The sequence below is a fragment of the Polypterus senegalus genome, chromosome 2, assembly GCF_016835505.1.
Source record: "Polypterus senegalus isolate Bchr_013 chromosome 2, ASM1683550v1, whole genome shotgun sequence".
Taxonomy (NCBI): domain Eukaryota; kingdom Metazoa; phylum Chordata; class Cladistia; order Polypteriformes; family Polypteridae; genus Polypterus; species Polypterus senegalus.
Window position 1 is genome coordinate 86,153,572 of NC_053155.1, and position 16,290 is coordinate 86,169,861.

At 36.4% G+C, this 16,290-nt stretch overlaps 1 protein-coding gene across 3 annotated transcripts in view; it reads right to left on the bottom strand.

The window, feature by feature from the left end:
• The window catches only part of atp6v1ab (ATPase H+ transporting V1 subunit Ab), a 47,839-nt gene that overhangs the window by 13,461 nt on the left and 18,088 nt on the right, over positions 1-16,290 (bottom strand). For all 3 annotated transcript variants that reach the window (XM_039744101.1, XM_039744102.1, XM_039744103.1), the window contains exons 3-10: positions 14,463-14,591; positions 13,180-13,394; positions 12,954-13,091; positions 8,660-8,811; positions 6,742-6,904; positions 3,352-3,460; positions 1,557-1,679; positions 468-582 (exon numbers count right to left, since the gene is read on the bottom strand). In XM_039744101.1, coding sequence (XP_039600035.1) covers positions 468-582; positions 1,557-1,679; positions 3,352-3,460; positions 6,742-6,904; positions 8,660-8,811; positions 12,954-13,091; positions 13,180-13,394; positions 14,463-14,591 — 1,144 coding nt within the window. The remainder of the gene's footprint in view (positions 1-467; positions 583-1,556; positions 1,680-3,351; positions 3,461-6,741; positions 6,905-8,659; positions 8,812-12,953; positions 13,092-13,179; positions 13,395-14,462; positions 14,592-16,290) is intronic.

The following is a 16,290-nucleotide window of genomic DNA, read 5'->3' on the forward strand; positions in this document are numbered from 1 at the left end:
CTAATTATTTTACTACTAGTATATTTTCAGAACATAAATGTAGCAATTGCTATTAACTATTCAGGAATCACAGACATCAATATTCAACATTTTTTTATTTAATAATGAATAATCAATACGTGAAATAAAAATTTTATTTTTTTATATAGAAAATTAATAAGTAAAAATTAATCAAAGAGTAGGAGCTATCTTGTGAATGACTGAGTAGTTAAACATATTAATGTTAAACAGCTACATTTAAACATAAATTATATATTATGAAATAAATTATGAAGGCTCAAACTCCAAAGTCACTAAAATCAGTAAGAATGACTGAAATAAGTGGCTGAAGATTCACAAAATCTTTGAGCACGTTCTTTGAACAAAAGACTGAAATAAAATTTAAAAATTTTAAATACTCTTTTCCCAGATAAAAATCACTGTCTCCCTTCCATCTTGTCACCCATCAGGGCACATAGTCTACTTACGCTCCAACAATGCTGACACTTCCCTCTCGTTCAGGGTTGCCAAGACATTTCACTCGGCCTGCACGCTCATAGAAAGAGGCTAGACGTGCACCTAAGTAGGCAGGATAACCACTGTCTGCAAAGTAAAAAGGTACAAAAGAATATATTTCATTGCCACCACCAATACACATACACACACACACACACACACCACAAACACCAATACCAGTTCAGTATCAAGAAATTTCAATGGGGGGGGGCGGGGTGGTTTACCTCACTCTGTTATAAAGTCTGAACATCATATCTACAAGCACTAAACACAGACTTAAAAGTATGGAAAGGTCTGTATTAATAACATGGGGTACTGTGAAAGATCTGTACTGCTAGAGTGCTGTTTCACTTTATGTTTGTTTTCTTTCTTATTCAGCAGAACAATGTTACTATATGCAAGCATTCTGGACAAAACTATAATAATGTATGCTCTACTGGTATAAGTTGCAGTGGTTCCAGGACTAAAACACAGCAACAGTCTGAGACTTTACAGAAGAAACCTGCAATACAACAGAACTGTTCTCTCACATCACTGCAACCAAATGTTACTCCTTTCACAGAAGAGATGAGATTCTAAAAATAGCAAACACTGAGGTCTATAAAATGGATATAACTATACAGTACATTGTTATTCTCCGCTATTTTATCCTCAGACTGTGATCCATATTTGGACTTAGAGATGTTTACTGTAATAAAGACCTGTAAATGTTGCAAATTTAACACAGTAAATTCACTTAATTATGTTTCAATCCACATAAAGACAACATTCCTACTGTCATTCTCAAAATAGCTTCACTAAATAGTCATTTTTTGGTTAAAATCTTGGCTGAAAACCGAAATCTGCAGCTGGACATAAGAGATCAACACGTGTTCTGTTATTACAGTTTTTTTAAAAAAAAGTGTGTAACAATATGTGTACTGCTTTCCATTTGCACTGGGACACTTAAAAAAAAAATAATCAAGAACTACTGCTTAATAATCATCACTAGAGAAATTATGATTTTTGTCTCTAAATACTAAAATATTAAAAGGTGTCAATTTTATGATTCATTTGCCTACCTGCAGGCATCTCAGCCAGTCGACCTGAGATTTCACGAAGAGCTTCTGCCCAGCGAGAAGTGGAGTCAGCCATCATACTGACATTGTAGCCCATGTCTCGGAAATATTCAGACAGTGTGATACCTTTGTATTAAAAAAACAAAATACTTAAAAATAGGTGAATCAATTCTTAGTGAGTAAAGAATTTACTGTTTCTCGGTTTACATACAACAGACATGTAAAATACCATATAAATATAGTATACCTGCATTATATTATACTTGTCTATATTTATGTACCAAGATACTGACGCAGATGGGTTAAACAGATAGATATGAAAGGCACTATAAAACAGACAGATTAACATGAAATGTGCTCTAAGGTTCTCTCATTTTGTCTAGATCTAAAGAAAATGATCTTTTAACACACAGGCTATGCCAGGAATTTACACAACCTAGAGAATTCATTTGGCTTTAGGCTACAGTTTAGGATGCATTTGCTATTCTGAAAGTAAACATTTAACAATATTTTAAGCCAAAAACCATGGGCTTTGTACATTTTGAACATACTACTGTATAACTGACATGTGGACTATGCAACATGAGTAAAGCTTTTTTTTTTTTTTTACCTTTTCTTTTTCCTTTGGACATTTTTGCACGATAGTACAGCACTAGTTGCTGTTGTCTTTTATAATGTCATCAACTGTTTTCTCTCCTTTTTGCAAAAAAATATGAGATCAAAATTTTTTCTCAGCCACCACTATTAAATGCTTGGGATATGTTACATAAAAAAAATATTTTTGGTTGGAGTATTCCTATGGGGGAAAAAGGAAAAACTAAAAAAATAAAAACTTGTTTCTAAGCTTTGAATAAATTAATTACTAAAGTGTAACAAGTCTTAAAAATTATGAGAAATTACACATGGCCCAAAAACATAAATTATACATAACACATCCCAGTATGCATTTCTTTGGATACTAACAATTAAGTTTAAAGGTGATTTTAAGGTGTCCTGTGGAAGCATACAGTATTATAAATAATATATTCTTAGAAATAGTCCCCTGTAAAATATAATTTATAAATCTCATACAGATCATAGAGATTTAATATAACTGTTTTTGTCTATTTGTAATTTTATGAATGAAAAGCAGTTTTTACAGTGTGCAAGGCCAAGGACAACCTTTTTTTCAGACAAGTAGGAAGACATGCAATATGAAAGCAAACGTTTTTTTTAAGAAGTATAAGGTGTAAAGCTTTCATCTTGCGTCTTTTCAGCTGTTAAGAAATAACAAGCTGAATAGGGGATAAAATAAAATACACCACTGCCGAATTTAAAATAAGCCATTTTTATGTAGTTTTGTTGATAGCTACATTGTGTCTGTGTAGCACGGAAATATTTCAAGACTTGAGGGACAGAAATGAAAAAAGAAGTTGTAGTTATGGTTAAGGGGCCAGTTCAAATTTACTCTGAACCATTAATGTTCTGATATTTACTAGCATACTATGCTTAAAAAGCTATCAAATGTGCCTGATTTTTCTGAGTATATAAAACTGCAAAGATGTCAGATATCAAATGTTTTTGGTTAACACTACACATTAACTTGTCTAAATCATTTTATGTTAAATTGTTAACTTTTGCCCCTTTACATTGTATGGAATTAAAAATTGCCTCTAATATTGGTCACTATGAGAGGTACATATTTTAAAATAAAAAAATGACTGAAAATATGTGTGAAACACTTTGGGTCAATGTTAGTTAGACTTCGAAGCAAAGGATGGAAAAAGCAAAACCTTCACATTTTACTAAATCCTCTAACCTGTATAGATAGATGCTTCACGGGCAGCCACAGGCATGTTGGAGGTGTTGGCCACTAGTGCTGTTCTCTTCATAATGCTCTCTACTTTTCCATCAACCTCCATTGTCAACTAGAACAAGAAAAACATGCAATTGAGCATAAGAGTAAAGACAAAGATATTCAGGCCACCACAACATTATGACCATCAGTGACCGACTGAAAGCAATGATACCCTTTAGATTCTGCCAACAATGAAGTGGAAAGCCAGAGGCCTATGAATGTGAGCAACACATAAAAACTTATTATTATAAACTAATTATACTAAGGACTACATTCAAGATATGAAACTTTAACAAAAGACACTACCTTCCCTAACAGTAAGAGAAGTTAGCAAACCTTGCTTTGAGCATGCCAACAGAGAGTGAGAACCAAAGCAGGGATTTAAGAGTGAACCCTATCTCAGCTTCAAGAATTTCAGTATAATAACGATTATTCAACAGGGAACAGCCAACTTAAAGAAACCATAGTTAACTACATTTGATCTGCTGCACTTCACACAATAAATTAATCTGTGAAAACTGAACTAGGTACTATCTGGATTATGAGACTGTGCATTTAAATTCATTGGTAATGTACAATCCAAACATACAGTAACTACAAAGTCTTGTCATCAATTTTCATTTGACACCCTTAACACGTGTGTTAATTTTCAACTTGGTAAGCATAAGCAAGCATGGAAGTATGTGCATAGATGAGACCAATGATGCACTATTTTTACCTCCTGCCTTCCTCTAAATGCTATTAGGATAGTCTTTGGCTCCTGGTAACCCAAAACTAGATTAAATACACTGTGTGCACAATTATTAGGCAAGTGAGTATTTTGACCATATCATCATTTTTAATGCATATATTCCAACTCCAAGCTGTATTAACTTGAATGCTTATTGGATTTAAGCACGTCAGGTGATGTGTATTTGTGTAATGAGGGAGGGTGTGGCCTAAGGAGATCAACACCCTATATCAAGGTGTGCAGAATTATTAGGCAGCTAGTTTTCCTCAGGCAAAATGGGCCAAAAAAGAGATTTAACTGACTCTGAAAAGTCAAAAATTGTAAAAAGTCTTTCAGAGGGATGCAGCACTTTTGGAATTGCTAAGATATTGGTGTGTGATCACAGAACCATCAAACATTTTGTTGCAAATAGTCAACAGGGTTGCAAGAAACGTGTTGAGAACAAAAGACGCAAATTAGCTGCCAAAGATTTGAGAAGAATCAAACGTGAAGCTACCAGGAACCCATTATCCTCCAGTACTTTCATATTCCAGAGCTGCAACCTACCTGGAGTGCCCAGAAGTACAAGGTGTTCAGTGCTCAAAGACATGGCCAAGGTAAGGAGGGCTGAAACCCAACCACCACTGAACAAGAAACATAAGTTGAAACGTCAAAACTGGGCCAAGAAATATCTGAAGACAGATTTTTTCAAAGGTTTTATGGACCGATGAGATGAGAGTGACTCTTGATGGACCAGATGGATGGACCTGTGGATCAGTAATGGGCACAGAGCTCCACTCCAACGTGGAGGTGGGGTACTGGTATGAGCTGGTATTTTTAAAGATGAGCTAGTTGGACCTTTTGCATTGAAGATGAACTCAAAATCAACTCCCAAACCTACTGCCAGTTTTTCAAGACACTTTCTTCAAACAGTGATACAGGAAGAAGACCATGATTTTTATGCAGGCCAATGCTCCATCACTTGCATCGAAGTTCTCCACTGCGTGGCCAGCCAGTAAAGGCCTTAAAGATGAAGGAATAATGACATGGCCCCCCTTCCTCATCTGACCTAAACCCTATCGAGAACTTGTGGGCACTTCTTAAACGCTAGATTTACGGGGGAGAAAAACAATACACCTCTCTGAAGAGTGTCTGGGAGGCTGTAGTCACTGCTCCACAAAAAGCTGATCGTCAACAGATCAAGAAACTGACAGACTCCATGAATGGAAAGGCTTATGACTGTTATTGGAAAGAAGGGTGGTTATATTGGTCATTGATTGATTGATTTATTTTTTTTGAAATGTCAGAGATGTTTATTTGTAAATTTTGAGGTGTTTGTTTATTATTCTCACTATAACAGATGAAAATAAACAAGTGAGATGGGAAAATGTTCATTTTTCCTTTAGTTGCATAATAAATCTGCACACTAATAGTTGCCTAATTGTGCGCACATATGTATTCCCCTGATGATGTTCACACTCACATTTCCGTTGTGAAACATTCAGGTTTCAGGTTTATTAACATTTTGGATTGACTGATAGCACTGTGTTTGTTCCGTATTAAAATGAATCCTCAAAAATACAACTTGCCTAATAATTCTGCACTCCCTGTAAGTATACCGATAAACAGAGGGATGTGATAAACAATTTTTGAGGACAGTTTAGATCACTAATTCTGAGACTATGGCAGGAAGGGACATTTTTCCTCAAAGTAACAACACAGGGGGTGTTTTATTTGGTTTGGGGGCTACCTGATTTATATCATCATGTGCATGTGCTAAATTTATTTACTTACGGTTTGTCTTTTACTTGAAAAACAGATAACTAAAAAAATACATTATTACGTCATCGCCACATGAATTATTGAATATCAAATTAACTCTGAATATATATTTTAATTTACACAAACTCTTTAAAGATACCTTTATAACAACCTACTTGTCAAATCAGGTTTGTCATACAATCATTTTGTCAAGTTAATGACATTTGCTGCCTTTTGTGGGACTTGTGCATCAGTGTATTGAGCAGACAATATAGTTGGTTAATAACACGGAACAGTAGAATTTAGTCAAATTAATCCAAATTTCAAATGTCATACATTAGATATTTGATTTTTGAAAGCTTTCAATCATATAAAATTTGTTGCCACCTTAAAGCTACGTTTGTAAAATCAAACTTTTTATCTAAATATTATTTCAAAATGATGTTTTTAAGTTTCATAAGTATGGTTACTAATGCTTATGTTTCTGTAAGAGGAGAAATTAGTCACAAATGGAGACGGTATTACATTCACTCCTGTAACATTCTAATGTGCTTTTTAGTCAAATTTTAGATGTTGTTCACTTACATGAAATGCTAATTGAAAAACACTGCAACACAAATGTAACATGAAACTCCTATTTTGGCCATAAAATGAAGCTGACCCAATCCTATTTTGAACCCCTGTTGTGTTAAAGTTGACAGTATACGAGTAACTCAAGTCAAAGTCACTGCATAAGATGCATGTGTAAATATTACTCAAAGACGCACTTTATAACAAAAACAACAGATCTGCTAAGGCTTCATTGAGCTAATGATCTTACAATTTAAAGCTCTATTTAAATATCATATTTAAACTTATTTAACATAAGTTCTGTTTCCTACCTCGGGGAAGTCACGCAGTACTTCAGACATCTCATTGCCACGCTCCCCGCAGCCTACATAGATAATTACGTCACTGTTGGAGTATTTGGACAAAGACTGGGAGATGACCGTCTTTCCACAACCAAAGGCTCCTGGAATTGCAGTAGTACCACCCTGAACACACCTGAGGGGATGTTAAAAACACTGCTGCATGAAAATAAGCATTAACGGATAAAACTTTGCACATGCTAAATGATAATGTCTTCATTTGAAATAAGCTTCACTTAAACTGCTTATCAGAGGAGTCAGAGGAACAGAAAAATCCACTGCTTCTTATGGACTAGAAACCAACTGGCTCCAACCAGGTGATGCAATGCCATTTCTACACGGAGGACTTGTTCCATACCACCCCGTTTCACAGCAAAATCATTTTTTTTTTTTTATTAATTGCCTTTTTTTGAACTATATACAGAGGAAGAAAGCATTAACTACTACAAAATATTAATACACTGCTGATTCTTTATATTGTTATTAAAATACTACATTTATTGTTTAATGATTATCAGAGTGACCTTAAAAAAGGAAAGACCATAATAGCTAGGAAAAGTAGAAAAACATTAAACAGCCAAATTCCTAAACAACTGTGCAAGAGGATTAGAAATTCTTTATTTCAACCATATAAGTTTTCCTCTTGCTGATTGTCATTCAACTTTCCTAAAATTTGCTAGATCTGCTACAAAATGTGTTCTCAGCCCTTGCTATTGCTCTGTGGAACATGGACTCCCGATGATTATCCAAATGAATTCCATTCAACTCATGTTCAGAACCTCATGAAGAAGCACCAAATCATAAAACATCATCTTAAAAATTGTTTACCCCTTTGATTTTCCTCTGTATATCTATAGTCATTGTGACCATATATTTGATTTGGCTCACGGGAAGCTAGTTCTAATCTAACCTAAACAGTACTTCTATTTTTGAGTTTCAAGTGCTCCCTTTTAAAATTATCTCTATGACTCATTAAATTTGAACCTTTTCTTTCTAACCATTTGCATTGGCTAAATAAAAATAACAATGTAACAAAGGCACATCTAAGCTATATTTATATTCTCTTGAATACTTTAAGGAATTAGACTGAGTGTAACTGCTTTTCCTCTCATGACAAAATATGTCTTTACAATAGGTTTATTTTGTGATTATTGACAGATGTACTCTCTTACCTCAAACTACCTTTCCACAAAAACCTGTGCCTTTTTTATAAGGAAAAATCATAAAATAACCTAGCAGCAACAAATGTACCAAATGTGGTAATACACTTCATTACTTCTGCTCCTTCACTAAAAGGAAAATTCTGGTTAACTTGGCATGGGCAAATTCATATAACACATGTTTTCACAAATCAATTCAAGCTAGTTAAAAACTACTAATTTAATGACTTGAGTTCATTTAAAGCTACACAACTGCAACAAGATGATGAAAAATAATAAAGTGTTTTTTTCTTTCTATGAACAGTCAGTCAGTCATTCTCAAACCTGCTATATCCTAACACAGGGTCACGGGGGTCTGCTGGAGCCAATCCCAGCAAACACAGGGCGCAAGGCAGGAACAAATCCCCAGGCAGGGCACCAGCCCACTGCAGAGCACACACACACACCAAGCAAACACTAGGGACAGTTTAAGATTGCCAATGCACCTAACCTGCATGTCTTTGGACTGTGGGAGGAAACTGGAGCACCTGGATGAAACCCATGCAGACACGGGGAAAACATGCAAACTCCACACAGGGAGGACCCGGGAAGCGAACCCAGGTCTCCTTACTGTGAGGCAGCAGCGGTACCACTGTGCCGCCTTTTCTATGAACAGTTCAGTTTAACAGTTTGCCCACATACTGTCACATTTTGTCATGCAAAATTTTAAAAACACACAAGAAACATCTTACGGGAAGAGTGCATCGAGTACTCTCTGTCCTGTCAGTAGTGGGTGATTTGCTGGAAGCTTCTCTGTGACAGGTCGTACTTGTCTAACAGGCCACACCTGAACCATTGTAAACTTTTCTTTGACACCTTCAAATTCCAACTCCAGCACTACATCCTGAAAATATTAAAGAAAAATACACAGTAATAACATGACTGAGGTGATTGGTCAACTGAGAGCATAAAAAAGACACATACTAAAATTGTCTTTGCCAATGTATACAGTAAAACACAAAAAAACCACTCAGATTGTTGGAGCATGTCCACACAAAAAAAGTCATTAAATACTATCTTGGAGCAATATACTTACTTATTTATCAGATAGTGTTGTATTTACTAAAATTCCCGATTTTCTCATGGCAATGCTCAAAGTAACATAGGATGGAATTCAACTATCTAGCAAAAAACACCTGATGTTCTTCTGTATACTACATTGTTAGCATGCCAAACGATCTTGCTTAACTGGAAGAAAACAATATGTTATCTCTATACTGATAAAGTAATATGTCCATATGTTTGTTCCTCAGGTACAGCTTTTCTTTTCAAGCAACAAACTTGAAATTTGGCATACTTCTCATTATAACTTTTGGCCGTGCAAAAGAAGCAGAGGTGGCAGCTCAGGATTGGAGCAAGTGGCAAGAAAAGTGACTACAGTGTACACTAGTGACAGAGAAGCAGCATTCCACAGTTATGATGGCTAATTGAGGGTCAGCACTCTTGCCTGTCAATTTACCCTTTATGTTTAACTTTTTCTTTATCAAGCATTGTCAACTGAGTTAGTTATTGCAATTTGTGGTTCTTCGCAAAAGAAGGAACAACCAATAACAATGTACAAAATTAAGCCTTTCACTGTTAATCATATTATGTGTTAAATTCAACATGTTTCAAGGTAACAGAGTTTGGTTAATTACTGTTCTACCTTTCCATTTTCTTACCCTGCAAGCACTGGATAACTAAGCTGGTATTATCTAAAATAAGATTTTTTTTTTTTTTGGTGTTGTTTCGTCAGATTTTAGCAATATGTTATTAATGCTATTCTAAAGTAAGCCTGCTGGTCTTCAGCCTATGTTTCTCTTTAACTTCTGATGTTATAATTAATAATACAAACTATAACATACTTTTTTGTATCAAATGGCTTGCCGCATTGAGTAAGGGTAGGGTATTAAGTCTTGATTGTGATTAATGTATCCTACACACAGAGTATGTTTACATGTGCTTTAATAACTCCCTTATTTATAGAAAGCCACTTTCAAAAATCCCACATATACCTTTTTTCTGATTAGTGAAGCCAGGTTAACACATGGAGATTTCTCTGCAAGTAACTCAGTTATGTGGTCATGTAAACCCTTAAGTATTTCATAGTTTGCAAATATCAGGTTGCATTCAGTTAGCCTGCACATACGTTTGCTTCGCACACGCATCCAGCAACCACAGGTAGAAAACAGTGGAAGCGTACACAAAGATAAATTTCCTGACACAAATGCTCGAGTGTTTGCAATATTCTCTCTCCTGTTTCAAATAATCTTTCTCAGTATTTCAGAAATAGATAATTTATGTTGATGAGCTCAAAGTACATTTCTAAGCTTAGTAGCACAATCTCGGCAGACACAGGCTCCATCATTATTTTCGGATTTATGGTGGCTGTTGATGTTGTTTAATATTTTTTAATGATATTTTTATTACAGGAGACCATCATAAGTGGACTTATGTAAGTAATTTTTCTTTTTTTAACAAACCGGGCTTCTGCCACAGCCAGGATACTCACATAATCCTGGTGGGCATGCAACACATTAATTGCCTTTATGTGCAATTAGACTATTTTTCTCCATATTCAGTGGGTATAAAAAGTGTGCACACCACTGCCAAAAGTGCAAATTTTGTGTAATTAAAAATGAAACCAGGATAAATCCTGTCAGAACTATAATTCCACCTTTATTGCAAAATTGCAATCAATACAAAGCTGGTTGCATTAGAGTGCACACCCTCTAAATATTTATACTTAGTTGAAACACCTTCAGACAAGAGTACAAGGAGATAAGGCGCAAGGTGAAGAGAGAGGTAGCAAATGCTAAAGAAAAGGCGTATGATGAGTTGTACGAGAGGTTGGACACTAAGGAGGGAGAAAAGGACCCATACCGATTGGCTAGACAGAGGGGCCGAGCTGGGAAAGATGTGCAGCAGTTTAGGGTGATAAAAGATAAAGACAGAAACGTCCTCACAAGCGAGGAGAGTGTGTTGAGCAGATGGAAAGAGTACTTTTCAGAGGCTGATGAATGAAGAGAACGAGAAAGAGAACGAGAACGAGAGAGAGAAGAGGTTGGATGGTGTGGAGATGGTGAATCAGGAAGTGCAATGGATTAGCAAGGAGGAAGTAAGGACAGCTATGAAGAGGATGAAAAATGGAAAGGCCATTGGTCCAGATGACATACCTATGGAAGCATGGAAGTGTTTAGGAGAGATGACAGTGGAGTTTTTAACCAGATTGTTTAATTGGATCTTGGAAAGTGAGAGGATGCCTGAGGTGTGCAGAAGTAGTGTACTGGTGCCAATATTTAAGAATAAGAGGGATGTGCAGAAATGCAGTAACTACAAGGGAATAAAATTGATGAGCCACAGCATGAAGTTATGGGAAAAAGTAGTAGAAGCTAGGTTAAGAAGTGAGGTGATGATTAGTGAGCAGCAGTATGGTTTCATGCCAAGAAAGAGCACCACAGATGCAATGTTTGCTCTGAGGATGTTTATGGAGAAGTTTAGAGAAGGCCAGAAGGAGTTGCATTGCGTCTTTGTTGACCTGGAGAAAGCATATGACAGGATGCCTTAAGAGGAGCTGTGGTATTGTATGAGGAAGTCGGGAGTGGCAGAGAAGTACGTAAGAGTTGTACAGGATATGTACGAGTGAAGTGTGACAGTGGTGAGGTCTGCGGTAGGAGTGATGGATGCATTCAAGTTGGAGGTGGGATTACATCAGGGATCGACTCTGAGCCCTTTCTTATTTGCAATGGTGATGGACAGGTTGACAGACGAGATTAGACAGGAGTTCCCATGGACTATGATGTTTGCTGATGATATTGTGATCGGTAGCGATAATAGGGAGCAGGTTGACGAGACCCTGGAGAGGTGGAGATACTGTATGTTCTAGAGAGGAGAGGAATGAAGGTCAGTAGGAACAAGACAGAATACATATGGTAATGAGAGGGAGGTCTGTGGAATGGTGAGGATGCAGGAAGTAGAGTTGGCGAAGGTGGAAGAGAGGTGAAAAAGACACTGCAGGCAGGGTGGAATAGGTGGAGAAGAGTGTCAGGAGTAATTTATGACAGACAGGTATCAGTAAGAGTGAAAGGGAAGGTCTACAGGACGGTAGTGAGACCAGCTATGTTACATAGGTTGGAGACAGTGGCACTGACCAGAAAGCAGGAGACGAAGCTGGAGGTGGCAGAGTTAAAGATGCTAAGATTTGCACTGCGTGTGACGAGGATGGACAGGATTAGAAATGAGTACATTAGAGGGTCAGCTCAAGTTGGACAGATGGGAGAGAAAGTCAGAGAGGTGAGATTGCGTTGGTTTGGACATGTGCAAAGGAGAGATGCTGGGTATACTGGGAGAAGAATGCTAAGGATAGAGCTGCCAGAGAAGAGGAAGGCCTAAGAGAAGGTTTATGGTGGTGGCTTTTGGAATGTGTTACAAGCAAGTGGATATCAGAATTGTCCTACAAGAACAGACAAACTTTATCTGAGCTCAATCAGAACCATTTTAATTGATGTCAGGTGTATACTAACTACTATTTGAGATGAAACGTATTATGAATAGTTGATTCTGAATGATGAATCACATCCTTGATTATTAAAGGGTGTGCACACTAATGCAAACAGGTTTTTGAATGATTTTTTTTCATTTTTTACTAAACAGTTTCCGATTTGTTTTCACCTTCTTTGTATAAAACTGCAAATTTGCAATAAAGGTGGAATAAGTTCTGACAGGATTTACCTTGGTTTCATTTTTTTATTACACAAAATCTGTACTTTTGGCAGGGGTATATAGACTTTTTATATCCATTGTAGGTGTATACTTGATTGTTTTGATATAGTAAAATAAAAAGTTATAAAGTAAATATGATGCAAGTTGGCTGTCAATAAACATTGGTCTTTAACAAAGATAACAGATCGCCCTCAACACAAGTAACTGGAAAAAAATATAATTTGCTTAGGTTTATAACAAAATGTGTTCAGTATACTTTAAAAAAAGTTCCTGATCAATCCTCACCGAGACATCATAGTTTCCAGCTGGAGCCACATAAGTCACAGTGCCACGGTTGCGAGGTGGAAGCATCAGTTTATGTCTGATAAGGGAATTCTCCAAAACCACACCATAGATGTCCCCTCCAGTAATATGGCTGCCAACCTAGGAAGAAGATGATGGCAGGATAAGCAGAAATGTAAATTCAATTTACTACCTAATTGACTGTAAAATTGAACAAGCAGTAGCTTACCCGGAGGTTCTTGGAAGGTGAAAACTCCCACTTAATATCTCTGTTCAGGGCACCAATGTTAACTCCTCGGGGGATGTAAATGCTTTGGGTCAGGTCATTGATATCCTTTAAGGGACGCTGAATACCATCAAAAATAGATCCCATGATGCCAGGTCCTAACTCCACTGAAAGAGGCTTCCCTGTCCGAAGCACAGGATCTCCAACTGAAACACCAGCTAGATGTCACTCAGGAAAACAATATGTGTTCATAATATACATGAAGAATTAGTACGTTGCTCACAAATGTCTATTAGAAAACACACTTGTGTGACCATTCACAGAGGTTCAGCTTATATAAAAATCAGAGCTTAATGACAGAACAGCATGGTGATTAGACACAATGATACCTACAGTACTGTTCTGCTGAGCAAGAATGTTATCCAGACTGTACAGCTGACCACTGGACAAGTTATTCAAGAGCTTCTGTGCAAACATTATAAACAGTATGGTCTAATGGTCACACTTGGATAACATACACTTTGGGATGACCACCAAGCTTGACCAAAAATCTGGCCCCAATCAATCTTATTCTGCTGTTGACATGACTGTTCAACTCACGATCTAGGCATTTCTAATGGGCTGTAGTAACAGTACAAGATTTTGAGCTTACCAAGAAACAGTATTGTAAGATGATTACCTTTATAACTAGACATTGCAGCATTTAACACTGCTACTACATAGTTCTATACATGTACAGCATGTACTTGATCTCAATATAGCTGATGTATTACTGTGTTTTCTGTCAATAGTTCTGGGATTGTGAGAGAATTACTTGCACCTTACTTAATACTTCAAAAAGTACAGACATAATGGAGAAAGCATGGAGAACACTTTAAACGCTTACTAGGAAAAGTCCAAAGTGTCATGGTAAATTGCTGCCTTTTGCTCACGGCCAGAATATTACCACTATTATAATTATCATTTTAGCAAAGATTGCCTTGTTTCTCACTTCCGCTGTTGTTTCAATTCTGCCACTCAGTAACTACATCAAAAAATAGGAGGAGCTCATGAGATTTTTTTAAATAAATAAGAAAATAACACGTTTTTATTTTGAATGATGCTTAATACAGTATTAATTCTAGACCTAAAAAGCAGTACTGTACTTTTAAAATGAATGATTGAATTTAAAGGTATTTATGTTTTTCAATATGAAGGCTTGAATAGCAGATATTAAAAAAAATAAAATTTGCAGGGCCATAAAGCAGGTTGGATAATGGATGGATATTGTTATATTAAAAAGATACACGTTTCTTCATAGACTTGAATTGTTGCCATGTCTCCCTCCAAACGGATGATCTCTCCTACCAGTTCACTGTGGCCAACTCTCACCAGCTCGTACATGGCAGCACCAGCCATGTTGGAAGCGGTGACAACTGTAAGAAAAGAAAAAAAACATGCTATAATTGTCTTGTAGTTATTAGTGATGAGTCAACCCAGTTGAATTCACCTTGAGTTCAGTAAAAACATGAAAGTGTTAATGAATTTAATGAAACCCTGCAAAATTTGGAAGGAGTAGCTGAACTGGTTTTGAGTGGATTATGATGGTAAAGCAAAAATGTGATGATCAGAGCTGTGATGCAATAGTGCTAACCACTGTGGCACCATGCCCTCCCTGAGATCAAATTATCCTCAGAGTCCACAATAATTTGAGCCCTTTATCTCTCTATGCTTCGCCTGAGCTCCTATCACTAAGACTAACCAAACCCCCCTGAGCTTGTAATGCAAAGGATTAGCATTATATAACTCAGAGGGCTATCCCTTTCACCATTCAATCTGCATAACAAGCAGTGAAGACAAAACATGCAATTAATCTATGTAGAACAGGAAACTATTTTCATAATATTCTCATTAATCAGCTAATGTATTCCCTCAGATGACAATGTTGAGCTTTATTTTTTCTTTATATATGCATATATACATGCATATGTAGGTGCAAATCCAACTGCAGTATCACACTGCATTTCCCAAAAGCATCATAACACTAAGAAATATTGTAAACTCCATCTTAAGATCAATTGATAAGAATCACTCTCAAAGCCCATCATAACTAAAGTAGCATGTTAAATCCTTTATATTGTGTTTCTCGACAGACTCACTAAATGCTTTATAAATGGGCCTCCTCTTATGCCAACCATAGCCACAGATAGTGGTCTCCAAATAGAATATATTAAATTTGCATTATGACAGCTCTCAGAACATTTTGAATACTAAGACTTATATTTGAGATTACATCATTATCATGATGAAATATATTATGGCGTTTATAGCGTTACATTTTGTTGAGTTTGAATAATTTTTACTGTTAATAACTACAGTTTTAAAAGATGATGATATTTCTATGTGCTTTAAAAGTTTTGAACTCTAATGTGCTAAGGTTGTAGCAAGCTTTACTTTAACAGAAATGTTTTAAGGAGAAATAAGTAAAAAAAAATGGAAGGAGTGGAAAGGGGGATTGATACATTTGGATATAGTACAACCCATCCAGAACACCACCTATTGCATCGTGTGTGTTTCAGACCACCACCTCACAAACCCAGTGGGCTGTAACTGATACCTATTCATACACCCAACCTCTTGCAGCCTCATTACACCTGCCGTAAAGGTTCTCTGCATCAAACATGTAGATGATTTTTCAAACAGCAAAGGCTTCTTAAGGAAATTGTGGGAAAGTAGCCTGGAACCACCTATGATGTCTTTATCTGAACCAATTCAGCGGAGTGTCAAAAGAAACAATATGTTTGTTGATGGACGGCTACTGGGTGATAGTGGGCATCACCCTCGCGCAGACATATTGAAGTTTGTAACTTACTCACAGATGGTAGCCGTTGCAAACATGACTATGACAAATTTTGCCAATCTACACTAATAATTTTAACAATATATTTCAAAGCACATTACATAAAATGTATTGTTTTTACTCAAAGGAATATTGGAAAATAGCCAGCTTATTGCTTACTTTTTGTTCACAACAGAAGTGCAGGTGAAATTATCTTACAAACCTTCAGGATTAAGGTCCCTTTAGTTATGCAGTAGTTGCTTTCTCTTGTATTTACAGTATATTCAACTGCTACT